The sequence below is a fragment of the Camellia sinensis genome, chromosome 3 (assembly GCF_055761805.1).
Source record: "Camellia sinensis isolate YWXY chromosome 3, ASM5576180v1, whole genome shotgun sequence".
NCBI classification, from domain to species: Eukaryota; Viridiplantae; Streptophyta; class Magnoliopsida; order Ericales; family Theaceae; genus Camellia; species Camellia sinensis.
Window position 1 is genome coordinate 152,204,419 of NC_138963.1, and position 22,480 is coordinate 152,226,898.

At 35.6% G+C, this 22,480-nt stretch overlaps 1 protein-coding gene and 1 long non-coding RNA gene across 2 annotated transcripts; both read left to right on the plus strand.

Moving 5' to 3' along the window:
• The first annotated feature begins 871 nt into the window (after positions 1-871).
• LOC114309180 (uncharacterized) lies at positions 872-1,339 on the plus strand. The gene is made up of 2 exons (XR_003645703.2): positions 872-932; positions 1,036-1,339. It is a non-coding gene; the product is annotated as an uncharacterized LOC114309180 (long non-coding RNA).
• A 9,719-nt stretch (positions 1,340-11,058) lies between these two features.
• Positions 11,059-11,838, plus strand: LOC114298956 (putative calcium-binding protein CML44). Its single transcript, XM_028243604.2, has one exon. It carries the CDS (start codon positions 11,109-11,111, stop codon positions 11,568-11,570), a length of 462 nt encoding a protein of 153 aa, XP_028099405.2. The 5' UTR covers positions 11,059-11,108; the 3' UTR covers positions 11,571-11,838.
• Positions 11,839-22,480: the final 10,642 nt, after the last annotated feature.

The window sequence follows — 22,480 nt, forward strand, 5'->3', positions numbered from 1 at the left end:
ATGGATGTGTGAAAGATATGATTAGAAATGAATATATGCGCGAAATGGTAGGAGTACTATCAGTTGAAGATAAGTTGAGAGAGAAGATGCTAAGATGATTTAGTCATGTATAACAAAGACCTATGGATTCAATTGTAAGGAAGAGTGATGTAATCGCTATAAATGTAAATGTTATGAGGAGGGAAAGACCTAAATAGACATGGGACGTCTTAGTAAAAAAAAAAAAAATCAACTAAGCATATAGTCTTTAATACGACACAGTGGTGAAAAAAGATCCATGTAGCCGACCCTACTTGACTGGGACATAAGCCTTAATTTGGTTTGGTTATCATATTCGTTAAAATACCATGCATGTTTTTTTGAGTGGTTGAAATTTTTTTCTATTTTTTTTTTAGTGGTTTTTTTTTCTATTTAGATCTGTTCCTTGCAGTGAAAACTGTTTTGTGTAATTGCAATCATTCCATGGGGTAAAAATTACAACTGAACTCTGCCCAATTGAATCAGTTGCATATAAGACTAGTAGATGGAAACTATTTTAGTGTTTGATAATTTAGTGAAGTTACAAGAAAAGAAATTTGTTAATGATTGTTCCTAACCTTTTTTTTTTTTAAATGTTATTGTTCCTTAATTGTGGTTGGGTTGAATGAATTTTGTTCGATATTGGATTGAATGTTTATAAACAAAAATTGATTGTTTTCAAAAAAAAAAAAAAAAATTGGTCGGCAAATTCTACACTTTTGCGACTGAAATCTTATGTATATTACAATAAGAGTTTATTATACTATTTTGGACTACATTGAATTCCATTGTTATTGTTATTATTATTATTATTATTATTATTATTATTATTATTATTTTTTTTTTTTTTTTTGTGAGCAGGGAAAGCTTTGGTTTCTCCAATTGAGAGATATGCAGTTGTTCCTGATGACAACGTAAGTGTTCTTTCTACAGTTTTTATTGTCTTCATTACTGGTGTTTAAATAGTTGGTTTCTCCAAAAGATTATAATTTGCAACTGTTATCTATTTATTTGTAGGTCAAAAGGATAAATTTTGCCGAGGGGAAGATCTGATTCTAGAAGTAAGGAATTTGCAGCTTGATTTTTGAAATAGGCTCAAAATTGAGATCTTGTTGGAAATTTTTTATTTTTTTATTTTTTGTAAGAGCATTTAAATATCCAATGTGCTGATTGGTGAATTTTAGATTTTATTTTATTATTTTATAGGATTTGGGTGAATTTTATAATTTAAATATGCTTTTATGAACATGTACAGTTTAATTATTCTTTGTAAAATATTGAATTTGATGGTTTGATCAATTTTTATTTTTATTTTCTGTTATGATGTTTTTGTGAATGGAATGTAAATAATCAGCTCTTAGAGAGTGAGAGATGGCACCACCGTCGGAAAAAATAGAAAATTTTAATATTTTTATTAATTTTGTTATAGGTTTTACTTTTTGTGACGACATTATACTGTCGCAAAAAATAGAAATTTTATTATTTAAAATAAAAATTTTATTATTTTTTAATATTTTTTGCGACGGCATTACACTGTCGTAAAAAATAAAAAATTTTATATTTTTATACTTTCTGCGACGGCACCACACCGTTGCAAAAAAGTGTTTTTTTTTAAAAAAAAGACTATTAGCGACGGTATTTTTTGCCGTCTCAAATAACATTTTTAGCGACGGTAAAATAGGGCCGTCGCAAAAAAGTCAAGAAATTTCAAACGTTATTAGCGACTGCACGGTGCCGTCGCAAAAAGGTAAAAAATGTCGTCGCAAAACATTAGCGACGGCACTTACCGTCGCAAAAACTCTTTTGCAACCCCTGCAGTTGCGACCCCCCTCTTGCCGTCGCAAAAAGTCATTTTGCCGTCGCAAAAAGTATTAGCGACGGCATTAGGAGTATTAGCGACGGTATTTTACCATCGCAAAAAGTCAATTTTTTTGTAGTGTAATTTAGATTATTAAGTTATATTGAATATATATTATATACACAAGTAATACAAAATCTTGTTTTTTTATTCTCAATCATAAATTATAAAGACTACCATTGTGGCATCTCTTTTATATTATATAAATTATTTTCTTTTGATGTTATTAATATTTTTTATAAATAAAAAAAAATGTAACCAAACAAAAAAAAACTAAAATTCATGTACAATTCGAGCAATTTTGATATATTGTTTGAAGGAGACTCATTCTGCTTATCAGAACAAGCCTCTATAACGACTCCAACCCTTTCGTTTTGTACCACTACATTAGAATGCTTGTCTCCCTCCTTAATATTAAAGTATAAACATCTTGCATATCAAATAGTTCTATAGTCAAAATAGCTCCTCCAGCCTTCTCCACAAAGTTCTCCTCAACAACCATGGCTAAAATCTGATTTTAGTTAGGATTTGTATATTCGGTCAAAGCATCTACAAGTTGAGTATGCTTGTAACACCCCGATAAAATAGAGAATTCGTACAATCCATAACTTGACATTTATCTATACAACAAGTGGTAGTAAATCATGTATATATATAATTGAGTTCTCCAACATTTTTCCATGCTATAACATTTCAAACCAATTCATATGCATAATACATTCATAGATTTTATACCCTAAATCTATAGCATGTGATTGTTGAGCATAAATATCCAAACTATTACAACTTCATGCCTTAATGGTTATACGTTTCCATGATTATACTTGGGTACAGCAAAAGTGGGACAGAAGTCCAATACATAGAAGCCCTAGACTTGTACAAAATGTTCACAAAACAAAACAAAAAAAAGATGAGCCTATAACTTCACAGTCCTTCGAAGCTGATTCCTTAGCGAAGGTATATCATCAGTGCTTGAAAGTTGGTTTCCACGTAGGGTGAGTTAAAACCCAGTAGAGATTAATTTAATATACTGTATAAATAAAGTCATATGGTGAATGCACATGAATGTCATTTCCTAAAACGATGCATTTTCTCTTTCAAACAATGCAATGCCATGTTTATAGTTAATTTCATAAACCTTTACTTCTAAAATAGAAAACGGGTCAGTGGATACATATATTGGGAATCTCTAGGTACGTGTTTTCCAGTAGGCTATACAAGTCCTACCAAAGTCATTTTACCAGTATTAACTAAAAACATCGACACCTAACCGCGCGGCTTCTAGACCTTCACCAAGGCCACACAGGCCAACATAGATAACAACCATAACCACACCTGTTAACTAGATTCACTACGATATTCATCTATTTTTCTCAAAAATGATACATTACAATATATGAGTATGAAACAATTTTCAAATAAGAGATGCAAGAGTGAAGGGTTTTAATTAACCTAATCCTCATGTAATTTCTACAACAATCAAGACTATCTTCCACCGATAACCCAAAATAGATATCTCTATGCAAGAAATAAAATCAAGAGATAGGTTAAATATAAAATTTCAATACTTGAAGTAACAATACATATTCCACTCCGCCTTCTAACCCAATAGATGTTATCAGAATAACATTTCAAATCTCAACCATGCCCATAACTTTATTCATATCAAGAACACTTAAGGATTTCCAAATACCTTCAAACCAATATTCTTTTCAACATTACATGTAACATTCTGTTTTGGGAGACTGCTCGAGCGGTCAAGTGGTTCCTCGAGTGGTAATTCGAGACTCCTAGTATCTTGCTTGTTTGTAGGCGAGATTGCTTAATTAGTCAAGTGGTCGCTCGAGCAGATATGTGAGGCCTTCAGTAATTTCACTGTAGACTAGCAAAACTTCTAGGATATTATGTTTACCCCTCGAGTGGTGAAGTGATCGTTCAAGCAATATGTTCAAAATCTCTTCATCGCACGAGCGATGAAAGGTTCGCTCGAACGGTCTGTTTGTAGCACTCTATGCTTCCTGTTATATTGGAACTATATTTGATTATTTGATTATCTTGATTAAGAACCTTCTTAGTTGATATTTGAGCCTTGGTTGAGGTGTTACCATAGTGGTTGGGTGAGACTGAATCAGAAACTCCAAATTCGAATAATTGTTCTTGAGTAGTTTTCACTCTTTCATCATTTTCTTTCTCCATACTTTGAATCTTGATGTGAGGCTAGAACTATTGGAAAGCTTACTTCCGAGGCTTAAATTTGGGCACAAGAACGACCCTAAAAAGAGTCCGTATACCTGCTTGAATTTTGAGTTTCTGTGCTGGAAGCATGCTCGCTCGAGCAAGCTTTTCTTCGCTCGAGCGAATTGCGCGATTTTCAGAGATTCTGAGAGCTTCTTTTCTACGTTTGAGCCAAACTTCCTTCGCTCGAGCGACCAGGTCACTAATAGACATTATAAAGTGACTTTTTGTCCCTAAAACTTTATTTTTCTCCATCTCTTCTTCTCCCATCCTCCAAACCCGAAACCCTAAGATTCCAAGCTCTGGATTTCTCTTATTTTTACCCAAGATTAACCCCAAACCTTTTAATAAGGTTGAAGAGCAAGCATAGATCAAGCCTTCTACCGATTGTTTTGCAATTTCATTAGAGTTTCAAGTTGGGTCTTCATTTTTAGCTTCAAATCTTGAGGTAAGGATTTCTTTACTCTTTTTCAATACCGTATCTATAAATAGATACGTGGTAGATTTTATTGCATAAAAACCATATCTATTATGGATTTCTTTGAAAGTCATGAAAGGGAATCTAGGGTTTGTTATTTGGGAATGGGATTGTTAAATTGATTTTTGTTTGGGTTAATTGGGGAATAATCTAACATGTTTATGTTGAAAGAAGAAAAAGCCCTAATTTAATGTATTGACTTGGTGAATTAAAAAGGGATAAAGTTGAACAATGTTTATAAATTGTTATTATGGTTTGTGTAAATGTGTTAATAGCTAAAAATGAGAATTAACTATGTCATTGGAATTATTTTGGATTGATCATATGAAGTTGAGTTGGGTTATGGCTTTGATATCCATGGATTTAGTTTTGTGAAATGAAAAGAATGGATTAGGATAAAGGGTGTAGTATGTTAGCTTGGAAAATAAAAGAATTGATTTTTGAAAAGAAAGAACGACATCATAACACTATGTGAATTTCAAAAATTAACTTGAGGTTGGATTAGGAATATTTTCTTTTACTATTGTGGTTATTGGATTTAAAATCTCATAAGAGTTGGATTATTATAATACGTGTGTTGAATACATGCATTTGGAGGTTTTGTTCTTCGTCATCAGTGGAGGATTACATTGTTGTGTTGAATAGTTTATGTGTATGCATTACACTTGTGTTGGTTGTACTTTGGGGGTGTTTGCAAAGAGCTTTTTTTGGCTAAAATAATACTAAAAAACAAAATAGGCTAAAATAACCAATAAGATAAAATGTCACATCAAACCCATAATCATTTAACTTTTTCTCTCATAAAAATCACATCCAATTATAAAAAAATCCAACTGTCTTCCTAAATACAAATTTTAGCCTCCTAAAATAGTCAAAAACTAAAATAGCCTACTAAAATAGCAACTTCCCAAACACCCACTTTGTCATGTTGTGATGATTGGTAACGTATACTGCGTTGAGAATGATAGGTACCAGTACCTTCCAGTTAGCGCTTGGAGAATTAGCTGCGCTTAGAATGAGAGGTACTAGTTGCTTCCAACTAGCACCTGGAGAACTTGGCAGAGGCATCATTACCTTTTAGTCAATGTTTGATAAATTAGCATTTTGTTATGGAAATGTGTTTCTTTGACTTACCGTGCTTAAGGCAGGTAGAGCATAGCTTATTTATCATTATTATCTTAGTGTACCTATGTATATCATGCATTATGATGGTTATGGTTTAAAAAGGCCGAGTTGTCTCATATGTTGAGTAAATAGTTGCTAGGTGCTTATTGTTTTCATTTTTCGTGTTAGTTGTATATATGTATATTTGAACGTGTTGGAAAAAGATGTAGGCCATGTATTGAGTTTGTAATTAATGTGAAGGACATCAAAGATTTATGAACATGTTTCAAACTCCAAAACAAAATAGTTGTTATGAGATATTTTGAAATGGGAAATGAAAAGGAAATGTGAATTGTCTGTATTATTGAAGGAATTAAATAATTTTGAAAAAAGTACTTATGTAAATATTCTTTAGTTATAAACCGTCACATTATTTATATAGTATGAGACTAAGCATTTATGATCATAGCTATTTGTACGTTGTTATTGTTTAGGATCATGTTGAGATCCCTACTAGACTTTATGTTCATCCCACGTTGCTAATCCTTTTTCAGGTGAATGTTGAGAAGTGTTACAAGGTCATGGACCTTTTTTACCTGTTGTCCACGGGGCCGTTTGTTTGTGGGTGGAATGCCATTGATGTAAATGGGTTAAACCCTTTCTCTTTATTTAAAAGATGTAAGCCTACGACAATTTATTTAATTATAACTCCTGTTGCATTCATATTGTATTCGAATGAGAGAATCTTTATTCATGTGTTCTTGTAAATGTAAACAGTTTCCGCATGTTATCTCTAAAATTAAATCTATAATAATGGTTTGGTAATGGAATCCGAGTAATAAAAAGCGAGGAGTTACACTGTTCGTGGTCAAATATTTTAAAACGCACTTTTTGACTCATTTCTCTCACTTTTTTCATCTTTTCTTCTTCCCACTCTTTCATTTCGAAACCCTAATAACAAAACACTAGATTTCATCTATTTATAACAAGAACCCATCCTTGTTCCTTCATCAAAAGTGTTAATCTTGTTGAAAGCTACATTTTGAACCGATTGGATTGTGATATCTTGGAAGTGCATTCGTTAGGTCTTTATCTCTACACACATAACATTGAGGTAGGAATATTTTAACCTTGTATATCTATATTTTGGTTTGATTATGTGTTAATTTCATATAATGCATGTGATGTGGGATAGGTTATGAGTATTAATGGTGATTGAGGGTTCTTGCTTTAAATTTTTTGAAATAATTGGTTATTGTTTAATGAAAAACAATGTAAATACCATGGATCTTGGAAAATGAAAGAATAGAAGGAAAAGCCCCAATTGCTCGTGAAACCCTAATCATGGTTCATAGGTCTTAGTTGGCAAATAGATGGGAATCAATGGATGAATTGAGAAGGTGTTGAGACATCTTGTGTTGAGACAAGATTAGAATTTTTGGGTAATTAGTTTGATGTGTGATATGGTATTACCCGAGTGGAGAAACTAAGGTGCGCACTTTTCCAATTGTGCGAGGATGGTAAATGTGAGAATGCTTGAGGTGTCCACGTGCCGATCATGTGAAGACGGGGAATGTAGAAGATATGAGGTGCCCATTAGCCATTTGTGTGAGGACAGAGAAATATGGAATTAATTGGAACGATGTACATTGGAATATGAGATTGTGGGGCTAGTGTTCATGAGAAAGGGTTATGGGTTATGCATATTTTAATTCAAATGTTTATATATTTAGTTAAATATATTCTTTACTGGGCAATTGCTCATTCCTATCTAACAAATTTCAAGGCATGGTGAGCAGCAACCACCCCAATGAAGTTGAAGTGGATCAACCTTTTGTTTGAGTAAAAAACACTTTGAATATGTGATATGTTAGTTCAAAGTTTTGTTTTGTTTTGTTTTGTTTTGTTTTGTTTTGGGACCAAGAGTCCTTTTTGTTCAATGAAAGCCTTGCCTTAGAGATTGTAAGCCCATAGGGCATTTGTTATACAATTGTCTCTAGCATCTTGAACTGTGAAAATTCAACATGTAATTGTAACTCTCAACTTATAGTTTAATGAGAAAGAGAACCTACGGGACCAACCTAGTAATCATTGTTTGTTATTATATATATATATATGCCATGTTGGACATGGTTTTTTTTTTTTTAATAAGTAATTTGGGGATGTGACATTACACACTTTAAAAGAAATTTTTCCAAATTCTCAATACCAAAACCATTATTGTGTCATTTTGAAGAAAATCCCTCTTTTGTACATCAAATCCACATAGAAACAACCCAAAAGTTAACCCAAATCAACCAAAACACTACTCTATTCAAGAGCACATAATGAGGCTAAGAATCATGTAGAAATGTTAAAGAAATCCCTACCTGAAAATCTAAGAAGAGGAAGAACAACCCTCGAAAACCAATGACGCCAAAAACTTGAAATTTTCCAATCAAAATATAGCCCTCAACTTGGTATACCTTAAAACCTCAAGCACTACAGGTACAAAATGAGTGTAACTAGATGAAAACCAAGAGTTTAGAGCTTGGAGGTCGAAAATGGCAGTTTGGAGAGAGAAACGAGGAAGATGAGCTCAAAAAGTAGATATTTGTAGCTTTTTGGTGGTATACATAGACACATACATCGCGGGCGTAAATAACAGACTGCAGGCATAAAAGACATAGTCGCAGCCACGGATGACCATACCGCGGGCATGAACCCTTAAGTTGTAGCCTACTATCGAATCACTTTTTGCCCATACAAAGACTTGAAGGACACAATCGGTTACGAGCATGAAACAAAACATCGCAGGTGCAATATTACCTTTGCGGGCATAGACAGAGCTACTTGTAAAAGTACTAGAAAGTGTTTTTCTTCGTGCCCTAGTCGTGTCCCCTCGCGGGGGCATCCTAGCACCATCAAGGGCGTGACAAGACTATCGCAGGTGCGACCTAAACAAACAAGAAAGGATTCTGCCAACCTGTTGAGTATAAAATAGAGTCCTCGGAGGCAACCAAACCCAAGAAAGAGACAAACCAAAACCCCAAAGTAGCCACAATACACTAGCAAGAGTACAAAAGTATTGGGTATTAACACAAGCCACTATAATGTTCCATAGTGATTGTCAAGGACATGCCATAAAAGTTCAACACAGCATATACCATGTTACTACCTCTATGATCACTAAGAATACAACCTTCACCAATCGAACCTGGATTGCCTTCGGAGGCATCATCAGAATTCAACTTGATGCAATTTGACAATCTCATCTTATAATTCAGGTCTAGACGGGCCTGGGTAGGTCTCAGCACAACTTGAGCAAAGCTTGGACAACCTCCCAACCCGACTGAACCCGCTTGAGTTGCATCCTGACAGATCAAGGTTTGAGCTTTTGGAGGCAAAAACACATGTAACTTTTTATCGAAAAAAATTATTATAAAATTTAAAATTTTGATTTATAGTAGAACAAAAAAATGAATAATATTACTATTAATCGGACATTCTTTGTCAATATAACTAAGAACAAAAATATAATTAGACATATTTCTTGTCCGCATTAACTTAACAAAATATTAACTATTACTATGTGGGTGTTTGAGAAGTGGCTATTTTTTAGGCTTTTTGGCTTTTTGACTATTTTAGTAAGTTATTTTGGTTTGTGTTTGGGAAGTTGGGTTAAATTTTTGAGTTAGTTATTGTATTGAAAAATGTGTTTGGAATGATGCTTGAGGTTGAAATGACAAATTTTTCCCTAACATTATTTTTCCCAAAATTGATCTACAGGGATAAAATGGTCATTTAACTGCTTGTGGGATGGCAATGGTAGCCTTAGCCTACATTGTGTTGGTCACAGTGTGTAGGCTGTCCGTGTAAGGACAGCCACTGTTTTTTTGATTTTTGATTTTTGATTTTTAAATTTTTTTTAAAACCAATGGGTTAGTGTACTATTTGAGGCTAAAAGACTTTTTTTATTGTTTGAGGCTATTTTAGCCCCAAACTTGGTTCCCAAACACCCCCTATATGTCTCCGTCTAGTAAAGTTGACTATTTGAAAATGTTATAATCGCCACTTTTTATAATATATATAAAAACATATATAACAAACTCAACATCAGAACCTTAATTATCATCTTTCTCAATAAACATGATCAAGCAACTTGTTACAAAATCATTTTCCATCTTATTACGCAGTTTAGTTTTGGAAAAAAATGTATAATTGAAAATGTATGTTTTTATGAGTATAGTGATAATCCATTTCAATAAGCAGTATTAAATCTGTTTCAATATTTATATTTCTAGAGAATCAACAAATAAGAATGAATGCAAAAATAATATACGTAAGCAAATTATTGTGTGATTTATAAAAGAAGAAAAAAAAAACATAAATGATATATGAACAAAAACACAAGAATAATAACAAATAGAAACAAATAAAATAATATAATTATTTTAAAACAATATAGAAATATAACAAATAAATATACAAATAACAAATAGAATAGATCAATATTTGATAAAACTCAATTTAGAAACTATTTTTAAAATTTTGTAATGCAAATAATTTGAAGGATGCAAACTATTAAAATTTTGAAAGTGCAAAATATTCCAATTTAAAATGATCTTACTACTTACTAATATAATATATATAATTTTTAAAAAATTTCAAGGTATGACCGCTCCTACCCGCACCCTAAATCCATCCTCCCTAGGTGTGCCGCATAAAATGAAAAATAATTAAAAAAATCATTTAAACATTATTGGAGTATAAAAGGCCTGTATTTTCATATTCACAGAGACCCATTACTAAACAACAGAGGTAAAATAGAAATTAAAATAAATAAATAAAAAAAGAGAGGAAAGATTTGTTGTCCACATTCTCTTTAAATTGTCTTATTTTTGTAATATAAAAAGGTCTCAAGAGCCCTAAATTGCTGAAACCAATGGAATGTAGAATATTTTGTACAAAATTGGAATGTCTCTTGTCCTCTGTGCTTGACCGCAAAAGGGACAAAATAAAAGCCTATGAACTTGTAAAGTAAAACTCTTCTTTCTCAAAAGTAATGTAAAACAATAAGACTAGCCCTCTTTGAGTTTGTTGGAATTAAAACATGTATTGTTAAGCCTAGGTCAAAGGTTCAAGGGTTGGTACAAAGAAGAGAAGACCCAAAAAAATGTAAAACAATAAGTCAGAGACAGAAATCTTTGTATTTTTCACAGCCCTTCCTCCAAGAATTTTTCTGCAAAGTTGAATATAAATGTCAACTACAATACCATTCAAATGTCTCATAATTTTGGTCCTCAAAGGACAACCTAGATTTCCTCTATCTCTATCTATATATACTCCCAATATTTCAACTTCAAACAAAGTGCCTAGTTACAAACAAAAAAAATAAATATCCATACATTCTTTCATTTCAAGCTCTCCACCAACATGTCTCCTCTTAACACCAATGATTTGCAACAGATTTTTGACAAGCTAGACCAAAATGGTGATGGCTTTGTAAGCCTCGATGAGATCAAATTGCTTCTAGAGAGAATCGGAGTTCAGACTAGCCTAGACGAACTTGAGTTATTAGTGGGCAAAACAAGCCTCGACCTTCTTGACTTTATATTCTTCTATGACACTTTCATTAAGCGTGATCAAAACGAAATAGGCAAGGAAGATGTTAATGACTTGGAATGTGATCTTTCCAAGGCTTTCAAGGTGTACGATTTGAATGGTGATGGTTTCATTTCATTCGAGGAGCTCCAGAATGTGTTGTCACGATTAGGATTGTGGAACGAGCATTGTGGCAGGGATTGCAAAAGCATGATTAACATGTACGATATGAATTCCGATGGAGTGCTCGATTTTGAAGAGTTCAAGAACATGATGCTGTCCACCAATTCTTAAAGGCACTTCTTCTATTTATTTCTTTATATTTATTTCAGAAATTTCACTTTAGTATTAATTATTTGTTGTGATTGTGATGGGTATTCGTCGTCCAGACTTTTTCATCGGGTTGAATTAGCTAGAATGTAGACTTGGTCTTTGATAATGTTATTGTTATTGCACCTTTAAAATTTAGTATTGAATTGTTGTGTACTGCAAATTGAATGTAAAAATTGTTTATATATGCAAGTCAATTATGTCAATAGTTGTTTGGCTTTGGCTTCTTCAAGAGTGTCTGCGTGTTCATAGTTTCTTGATTTTGTCTTTTTATTATAACTGTCTCAAGACAAAGAATGAGCGCCCAGTTGGATCCTCAGTGATGTATTCATTATCTGATAAGATTTAAGATGTGACTTTTCTAAGTTTATCTAATCATTATGATTTTATTGTATTTATTTTTAAAACAATGAGCGATAAAAAATGATTTATAAATTTGATTGTTTATTTTTCATAAATAAAATTGCATACTTATAACTATCAAATTTTTTAATTTTTTTTTATGAATAATATATATATATATATATATATGTATATGAGCTTACAAAATAAATAAATTAAATTATTAAAGTAGAACTCCATGACTCTTGACAATATTTGGAACGGGAGGACCAATTTCTTTCAATAGTATTATGGATAAACAGAAAAAACTCAAATATAAAAAATAAAAAAGAAAAAAGAAAAAAAAATTCTTCAAATTTAACACTCACATCATTGACACGTAAAAAAGGAATCTGAACTATACATACATCATTTTTCTTAGTATTTTTGTATCTTGAGTTTTTAGTCCCTAACTTGTTTGTTTTTTAATAAGAAGACACAAGATTATCCGATAATGTTCTAAATTAATGACTTTGGGGACACAATATTTGAAACAAATCTTCTAAATTAATCACTTGGTGACACAGTATCTAAAGGAAATCTTTTAAATTAAGACAATGGCTCCTCTCCAGTCCAAAATCGGATTGGAACGTGCTGTTAGATCTTTGTGGATCTTCCACGGAGCCTACACTCATGATCCAAACCATTCAATGTATATGGCTTATCGAGTACATTGCTGTAAAATATTACATTGATCGAATATTGATAGTCACTAGATCAGATTAAATTTGTGTCAACGGTAAATATAATTTGAAAAATAAATTATTGACACAAATATGATGTGATCAAATGACTGTTAATATTCTATTAATATGATTTTTTACAAAAATAAAGTACTCAACAAATGCTACACATTTAATGATTTTGATAGATCCAAAATAAGTCAGACTGGTCTGTCCAGTTAAAATATCTAACTGGAGACATTTCTGACCTTTAAATTAATATCAATCGCTTATCACCGTACCATTAAAACAACATGTCAACATGTCACTAATATGGAAACTCAAAAAAGTTGTGATGTAAATGAAAATAAATATGGTAAAAGTTAAAAAAAAAGAGATTATTATCAATATTGCAAGTTTGATGCTCGCTCTATTTGATGCAATGAAAGTATGATTTTAAGAATTATTATTTTTACAGAAGAAAAAGTATTCTGCATAAAATGTTTTCTTTTATTTGATTATAAACTTGCAAATTAGACTTTGAGAAGAATATTTTTATTTATCTTAATTCAATATATTGTACAATTACTTATTTATAGAGATGGATCACCAGTAAGTAGTAAGTCCTATAATTGAGTTATTCTTATAATCAAAGCTACAATCAAGCTATTTCTTAATTTACAAATAGGAAACAATTAAGCTATTTCCTAATCTACAAATAAGAAACAATCACAAGAGATAATTTCTAAAATCTCTACTCTCCTCCTCAAGTTGGTGCATAGATGTCACACAAGCCCAACTTGCCCAAAAACTTTGAGAACGCTTGACTTGACACTGCTCTAGTAAGGATATCGGCCAACTGATCTTTTGAGCGAATCTTAGCAACTCCACAATTTTCTCATCCAATTTCTCCTTAATGAAGAATCTGTCTACTTCCATATGCTTTGTACGATCATGTAGAACCGGATTATGAGCAATATCACATGTCACTTTATTGTCACAGTAAAGTTGAACTGGTTGCGTAGGCGAATAGCTCAAATCCCCCAAGAGAACTTTTAGCCATAATGATTCACATATTCCAAGTTCCATATCTCTAAATTTAGCCTTCGTGCCTGAACGTGCAATAACATTTTGTTTTTTACTTCTCCATGTAACGAAATTACCACCTACAAAGGTGAAATATTCTGAAGTAGATCGTCTGTCATCTACTGTTCCAGCCCGGTCAGCATCAGTATATGCATCCACACTTTGACAATCTATATTTTTTGTACATAAAATTCCTTTTCCAGGAGTAGACTTCAGATATCTCAAAATGCGTATAACTACATTCATATGTTGCTCTCTAGGATTATGCATAAACTGGCTGACAATACTCAAAGCATAGGCAAGGTCTGGCCTTGTGTGGGCTAAGTACATCAATCTTCTGACGAGTCTTTGATATCTCCCTTCATCAACAGGCACCTGATTAGTCTCAATACATATCTTCAATCATTTTTCTACTGGTGTATCAGCTGGTTGACATGCTGACATACCAGTTTCCTGCAACAAATCTAAGGCATATTTTCTTTGAGGCAAAAAAAAAATAAAATTCCTTTATCAGATTGAGACACTTCGATCCCAAGAAAATATTTCAAGTGACCGAGATCTTTCATTTCGAATTCTTTGGACAAATAACTCTGTAGAGCCTTTCTTTTTTTAGGATCATTTCCAATGGCCACCATGTCATCAACATACACAATAAGGGAAGTGATCTTACCATGCTGTTTTTTCAAGAATAAAGTGTGGTCTGAATTATTTTGATGGTAGCCAAAGGCTCTTGTAGACTTTGTGAACCTTCCAAACCATGCTCTAGGAGATTGTGTCAACCCATATAAAGCTTTCTTTAATCTGCACACCTTCTGACAATGCACTTTTGGTATCATGCATCCTGGTGGCAAGTCCATGTAGACTTCTTCGGACAACTCGCCATGTAAAAATGCATTCTTCACATCAAATTGTTGTATTGGCCAATCCAGGTTCATAGCTAGAGACAACAAGACACGAACTGTGTTGATTTTAGCTATAGGTGCAAATGTATCTGTATAATCAATCCCATAAGTTTGGGTGTACCCTTTTACCACAAGTCTTGCTTTAAAGCGTTCAATCGTACCGTTTGATTTGTGCTTCACAGTATACATCCATCGACATCCAACAGTTTTCTTTCCCGGTGGACGATCAACAAGTTTCCAAGTTTCATTTTTCTACAAGGATTTCATCTCCTTATTCATAGCAATTTTCCACCTTAGGTCGGCTAAGGCTTCCTGCACATTGTTAGGAATAGATACAACAGATAATTGATTTACAAATGACTTATTTGATTTTGACAAACGATGGTTAGACACATAATGACTCATAGGGTATTTAACTTTACTAGAAATTTCGGGTTCATATGTGGTTTTAGGGATACCTCTGGTTTGACATGGTGGTGGCTATTTTATGGTTGGTTCAGAAACATCCTCAGCAAATGATTAGTTTGGTGTATCAGAGGCCTGTGGTGTGAGGGATTCAGATAGAGATGGAGCTGCAACTTCATTTTCTAGGTGTTCATCATTGTCTGGGTGTTCATCACCACTTTGGTCCAAAGGTATACTACGCAAATCTAATTCACCCGCATTGTTTTCAGCCGATTCAGAGAGTTCCTCATTATTCACATCTTGATTACCAGGTTGAGAGAGTTCCTCTTTGGTAGAAATCAAAAAATTATAGTCATAGTCTAGAGCTTGAACTTCTTCCTAGTACTTCCATTGAAGTTCAAGCTCAGAGGAAAAATACATAAAGTCTTCATGAAAAACGACATCCAACGTAACAAATATGCATTTGTGGAAGGGTGATAGTAGCGGTACCCCTTTTGAGAAGCAGCGTATCCTAGAAAAACACAGTGCAATGCTCAATGAGTCAACTTGGTGTGCTGATGCTTATGAAGGTGTACAAATGCTACACAACCAAACACATGGGGAGGTAAGTTGAGGGTGACGGGAGAAACAATTGCTTCAGCGAGAGCCTGAGATGGTGTCCAAAAATCAATGGTGCTGGAAGGAACTTGATTGATCAAATGAGCTGCAGAGGTAAGTGCGTGTCCGCAGTAAGAAACTGGCATATGAGCTTCTATCAACGAAGCATGAACAACCTCTAACAAGTGTCGATTTTTTCGCTCCACGATCCCATTCTGCTGGGGTATATCAGAACAAGTAGTTTGATGAATAGTTTCATGGGTTTCCAATTACTGCTTCAATTCAAGACTCGAATATTCACCTCCATTATCACTGTGGAAAACCTGAATCTGTGCATTGTACTGACTGTGAACAATTTTATGAAAATTTTGAAATAACAAGTTTACTTCACTTTTGGACTTCATCAAACATACCCAAGTCATCCTGGTACAAACATCAATAAAAGTAACAAACCAACGTGATCCATCCAAGTTAGTAACTTTAAATGGACCCTAAACATCAGAATGCATAATCATAAAAGGAACTGGGCTTTTATTCAAAATTAATGGAAACGAAGCACGATGGTTCTTTGCAAGTTCACAAACATCACATTTGAAACTGGAAATATCAATTTTTGCAAATAAATTAGGAAACAATTTCTTCAGGTAACCAAATGAAGCATGCCTCAGACGTCGATGCCATAACCATATCTCAGACTTCTTCTTTTCACCCGCGGAACCGCCTATCATTAAAGCATGACGCAACCGGTTCAAACTCTTTGACACCAAGTCTAAGTAATACAACTTCTCTCGCCTAACACCACAACCAATCGTCTGCCTTGTTTGGATGTCCTTAAACACACAAAAATCAGGCCAGAAAATGACAACACAAAATAAGGCAGTGGTTATTTGGGAAACTGACAAGAGATTATAAACTAAAGATGGAACAATCAAAACAAAATCTAAATTCAAAGTGTCAGTGAGGGACAAGGATCCTTCTCCAATAATCAGAATTGAGGTACCATCGGTAGTAAAAACAAAATTTTGTGTAGAAGGTTTAAGAGGAAAGACTTGTTTAGAATCAAATGTCATATGATCTGTAGCACCAGAATCAATTATCCATGCACTATTAAAAACAGGTGTCAAGATATTTAAAACCTTACCACCATTACCTGCCACTGCTATTAATGTCGAGAATGCTTTAACAATATAATTCTCTGTCTTTGTTTCAACAACCGCAGCAGTAAAGGTCTTCTTAGAATTCCTCTTCCGTGAATCACAGCTATGATCCCACCATTCTGGATACCCCACAAGTTCATAGCATCAATTTTTGGTAGGACCACTTTGATTGCAGTGAGTGCATTTGTAAGAAGATTTATCGACACCAGTAGCAATCTCAAGAGGGACGGGCTTCGGTCGGTCCTACTGGTGTTGAGGTGGCCAATTCTGATTAGAACAGTTTCGAGTCACCATGGCAGAAGCTTCAGAATTTCCAAGTTTAACATTCATCATTTCGCGTCGAACACATTCACAGCGGAACAATGCATAGCATTCATCTGATGCAGGAATTGGATCCTTCCTCGAAATTTCACCACAGATTTGTTCAAATTCACTCTCTAATGCAGCAAGAAAAATATGCATCCTTAGTCATTGAACTGATTTCTGATAAGATGCAACATCTTTTTCACTTTCCATGATCACCTGATCATGATGATCCAATTCACTAAAAATTTCAATTAACTCTCTATGATACACAGAGTGTTCTATCACTCTATTTGGCAGAGAAGGCCCTCACGTTCAAGGTAAATACTTGTAATTCATCCACTCCATCATAAAAATCTTGAGAAAGAGCTTTCTAAATATCACGAGTGTAACGCCCTCAAAATAATACATAATACCCAACATTTTAGACATGCATTGATACAAAAGAAATCAACCATTTCAATTCATCAGAGTAATTCTTACAACTGTATTACATGTTAACAACAAAAGCAAATGCCCTATGGGCTTACAACTTTCCAAGTTAACACTTGGTTACACAAAGGAAGAGTACTAACTCAATACATATTAAGCCCTTGGCTTGAATTTACATGTAATACATCAAAATAAACAAAAAGAGTCTTCAACTCTCATCATCATCCAAGCTATGTCCTTGGAGGTGGAATACTACCTATACCTGAAAATAATGTCCCATAAAGGGTGAGCCAACGCCCAGTAGAGATATGCTAAACACAGTATGAGCAATGACTAAGATATTAGCAATTGATAAATGTTCAGTTCTCATAAATCAATTCATAACCCATTTCCATTTCATGACCACTATGTTCGTGTTTCATTTCAATTTCCATTTCTTATCAATTTCACAATCTGCGTCAACGGCTTAGAACCTGGCCAACCACTTATATGAGACAGTGACTCATATTAAACATTTCCCATTTTACAATAGATAAACATACTAGTTGTATCAACATCTCAACAGATAAGCATACAAACTGTATCCACATTTCAACAGATATGCATATTAGCTATATCAACACTTCCAATGATAAGCATATGAGCTGTATCAACACTTCCAAAGATAAGCATATGAGCTATATCAACACATTATCTGACAAGCATATGAGCTGTATCAGTGGAGTCCATCCCCTATCTCCTCCCAAACAACATCCGGTTTAGAGGTCCATCCTGTAACAAGCCCGCGGGGGACCTCGCTACAGCTCGGACTCTCAATGTTTGTCATGGTTCTTAATCTGAACCAAAGAGTCCAAATCTGGCAAATTGTTTTGAGAAAACTGATTTTTGAAAAAAAGTAGTGCCAAACATGGACTGCTTTGCCAGATACAGAGTCGCCACCTAAATATTTTATTTCGGAAAATTTAGGAAACCCTGACTCGGTGCCAAAAGGCCACGTATCCGTCATCACCAAAGTTGCCTCGACTCGGGAACTTGGGTACGATTGGGGAAGGTCACTTCGTGAGCACCCCCGCTCGCCCGGTCATAGACCGGCCTCTACTAACCATGATATCTATTTTTGAAAACATTGTGAGTTCTTATTCCGGTTTATTAGCCTAGTTTACTATGTGATGCTCACAGCATACAAATATAGACCGGATCGCCTAAATTGGAACAAAACATTTCATGCTTGTTTGTTTTTTGAAAATGGTTTGCTACCCGCAGGTAGGCTTGAAACATTTGATAGTTTATTCCCATTTAAGTAACTCAACCTTCACCCACAGGCATTCAGACAGATATATCAGATAAACACATAGCCTCATGGTAAGCATGCTATCATGGCATTCACTCATACGCATGCAAAGATGCTAAAGCATAAAACTTACCGGGTACTCCAAGCCAAAATAGAAACTTATTAGAAATCATGCATGATCCTAATTATACAGAAATGCCTAATGCAACACATGCAAGATGCAACCATAGCAGGCTCGGCTATTCTAAAATGGTATATGAAATGCTACAACTATCATTTATTCAATTTTGAATTGAAAATACAATGCAGTTAGTATGATGCGCCGAGCCCGGTGCGTGCAATACAGATGAATGATGCAAACATGCTGTCATACTGTATGCTAATTGAAATATGCCCTAATCTAACCATCATAAGCAGGTAAATAAAAGGGAGAAAGACGTGGGGTTGGAAGACATACATCACACTCACCCACACTTATTACAGTTATGCCCTCATTCGGAGGGTCCGAATAAATATACAGTCCAAATATTACAGTCCTGAATAAAAGAATATTACAGATTTCTAATTAATTAATGAATTAACTAAGAAAACAGATAAAACTGGCGTGTAGGCCAGGGACTGTCTTGCTTCTGATGGACGATGCATGTCCGGGTTGTCTTGCGCGGAAATCCACCGGAATGCCCCAATTAGCCTCTGTTTACACCTGTTCTTGAAATGCGTGCTGAGCCCAGAAAAATGGCTGATTCTTCGTTTTGCTGCAACAGAGAGCAGGAAAGGGGCATAGCAATGTATCTGCACAGATATATGCATGTCTCGATCCTCGTGCCACCAATCACGCATACCGAGGCATGATGGCCGAGGAGTCGAAATGCACAACTCAATATAGGATGAATGCACATGAAACTACAGCTAAAACCTAACTCCATCATGGGTAATCCGGAGTGTCGGTGACTGGGGAATTGAGACACATTCCGTCACTCGGAGTACGAAATGTACCTCGTTTCCCGTGCCCGGGCTAACTCCTATTCCGGACATGATGCAATATGCATGATATGCATGAAATGCAACTAATATACAATCCTAACATACACAATGCTACGGAATGACATGCTTCAAAATGCGTGCACACGGGCACGCGAACCGAGAAAATGACGGAATGCTGAAAATGAGGTGCCTCGAAATGCGTACACACGGGCACGCAAACCGAGGCGATGACAGATACAATAAAAATGAGATGCCTCGAAATACGTGCACACGGGCACGCAAACCGAGGTGATGACAGATACAATGAAAATGAGATGCCTCGAAATACGTGCACACGGGCACGCAAACCGAGGCGATGACAGATACGATGAAAATGAGATGCCTCGAAATACATGCACACGGGCACGCAAACCGAGGCGATGACAGATACGATGAAAATGAGATGCCTCGAAATACGTGCACACGGGCACGCAAACCGAGGCGATGACAGATACAATGAAAATGAGATGGACATGACAAATGGGCTTATACCAACATGAGTGAGCCTCAGCCACACTCACATCGGATGCCGTCGGATAAAAAATGGAGTGCCTCGAAATGCGTGCACACGGGCACGCAAACCGAGGCAGTGGCAGAATATGATGAAAATGACATGGAAATGACAAATGGGCTTATACCAACATGAGTGAGCCTCAGCCACACTCACATCGGATGCCGTCGGATAAAAAATGGAGTGCCCCGAAATGCGTGCACACGGGCACGCAAACCGAGGCGATGCTAAAATGACATGGCAAGATGGCAAAAATGATATGCAAGCATGCTAATGAAATTTCAGCAACAACATATGGGGAAAACAGTCCCGAAATGAAGCGAAACGACATGAAATGCAAGAAAATGTCCCGAAATGCAACATTAGGCACCCGAAATGGCCTATAGCCATGCTAAACATGCACAACATGGACATGCAATGCAAAGACAGAAGCTAGACAGCCCCAAAATAAGCACTTTTCCAGTTATAAACATGGCCAAACAGCAAATATAGGTATGGCAAAAATAGCATACAAGAATAGGGGCCAAGGTAGGAGTAATGAAGCAAGTGGTATAAGCTAAACCCAAACTGAAAAATTTCCTTCTACAACACTGAAGATGGACCAAAAATATGAACATTTACAGTATATGGCAGCCTCAAAATCAGTATACAAATGTGCTAAACATATGATGCAAAATAAGGCTCAAAAGGTGCTAAAACATGAAGTATATAAAATAATCACCAAACAGGAAAAAGGTGTGAATGAAACATGAAGTATAGGCCAAAACAAGGCCACTTTCAGTTCGGACCAAGGTCCAAAAACAGAAGCCAAGAGGGCTATCAACTTATGCAAAAATGGGGCCAAATAAGGGATTGAACTACAAGTGACACATGGAGACACCAAACAATGTTGAGCCCTTCTCCAATGTTGAAGAGGGGCTCAAAATAAGTCCTATATCAGTTTACAATATGCTCGAAAATAAATTGCTCATGGGTCAAAAATAGCATGCAAAACTATGACATACAAGATGGTCAATGAAGCAAGTGTATTATGGAGTGCTCAAACAGAGTTGAGCCCTTAATGAGAAGTGAAGATAAGCTCAAAATATGGCCCTTTTCAGTTAGGGCCGAAGCTTGAAACCAAAAATAAATGAGGCTTAGAAATAGATCAAGGAAAAGGGTCAAAAGGGTAAAAGTGTAACTTACCCTTGAAGATTCGAGATTTTGTTGCTTCTTGGGTTGGTTTGCAGCTTCTTTAGCCTTCAAGAATCCTCCCTTGCTGCTGGAAATGAGATGGTGGTGGTAGAGCTTGGTGGTGTAGAAGGAATGAAGGTTAAGAAGTTAGGGTTTTTTGGAGAATTGAGAAGGATGACAATGGAGTTTAGGGTTTGTGCTTGGAGAGGAATTTTTCTAACCCTCGAGAAGAAGACCCTCAGCTGGTTATAAGGTCAAGAAAGGGGTGTAAAAGGGGGGTGAATTGGAGAGCATAACTCTCTCCCAAAATATCCCCCGGATACAGAAAATATCTGGGGGATATTGCCCCACAGCTGGAAAGGGTACAGTGAGGAGAATACGGCCGGCCTCATACTTTTACAGGAGGTGGCCGGCCGGCCACACCCCCTAGCCGGCCGGCTAGGGGTCAAAAGGGTCAAGGAGCTTTTCTGGCCGGCCAGATATTGGGGAGGTAGCCCTATGTGTGTACAACACAACCATGTAATTGAGATTCCAAGAAAGTGGGCCCAAGAGGTTCAACAATGGCTCGGAAAGAGGGGGTCAAAAGGGTCAAGTTGACTTACTGGCCGGCCATGAACTTTTAGGGGCCTCCCAGATGTGTAGATCACAGATATGTGGTTGAAAGTTCGAGAAAAAAGGTCCAAGGGGTTCAACATTGGCCTGGAAGAAAGGGGTCAAAAGGGTCAGGTGACCTTAATGGCCGGCCACCAACTTTTATGGGCCTCCCAGATGTGTAGATCACAGATATGTGGTTGAAAGTTGGCAACACTAGCTCTAAGGTATTCAACATTAGCCCGGAAGTTGGAAAAACGGGCGCCGGGAGGCTCCGGAGGAGAGATAACTGGTTGCTGCAACAATTGCTGGCCTCCCGCCCTTTAGTGACCTCCCTCGGGATAAAACAGAGGTACCTGC

Excerpts from the sequence above, each read along its gene's own strand:
- LOC114298956 (XM_028243604.2), top strand. The coding sequence starts at position 11,109 with ATGTCTCCTCTTAACACCAATGATTTGCAACAGATTTTTGACAAGCTA.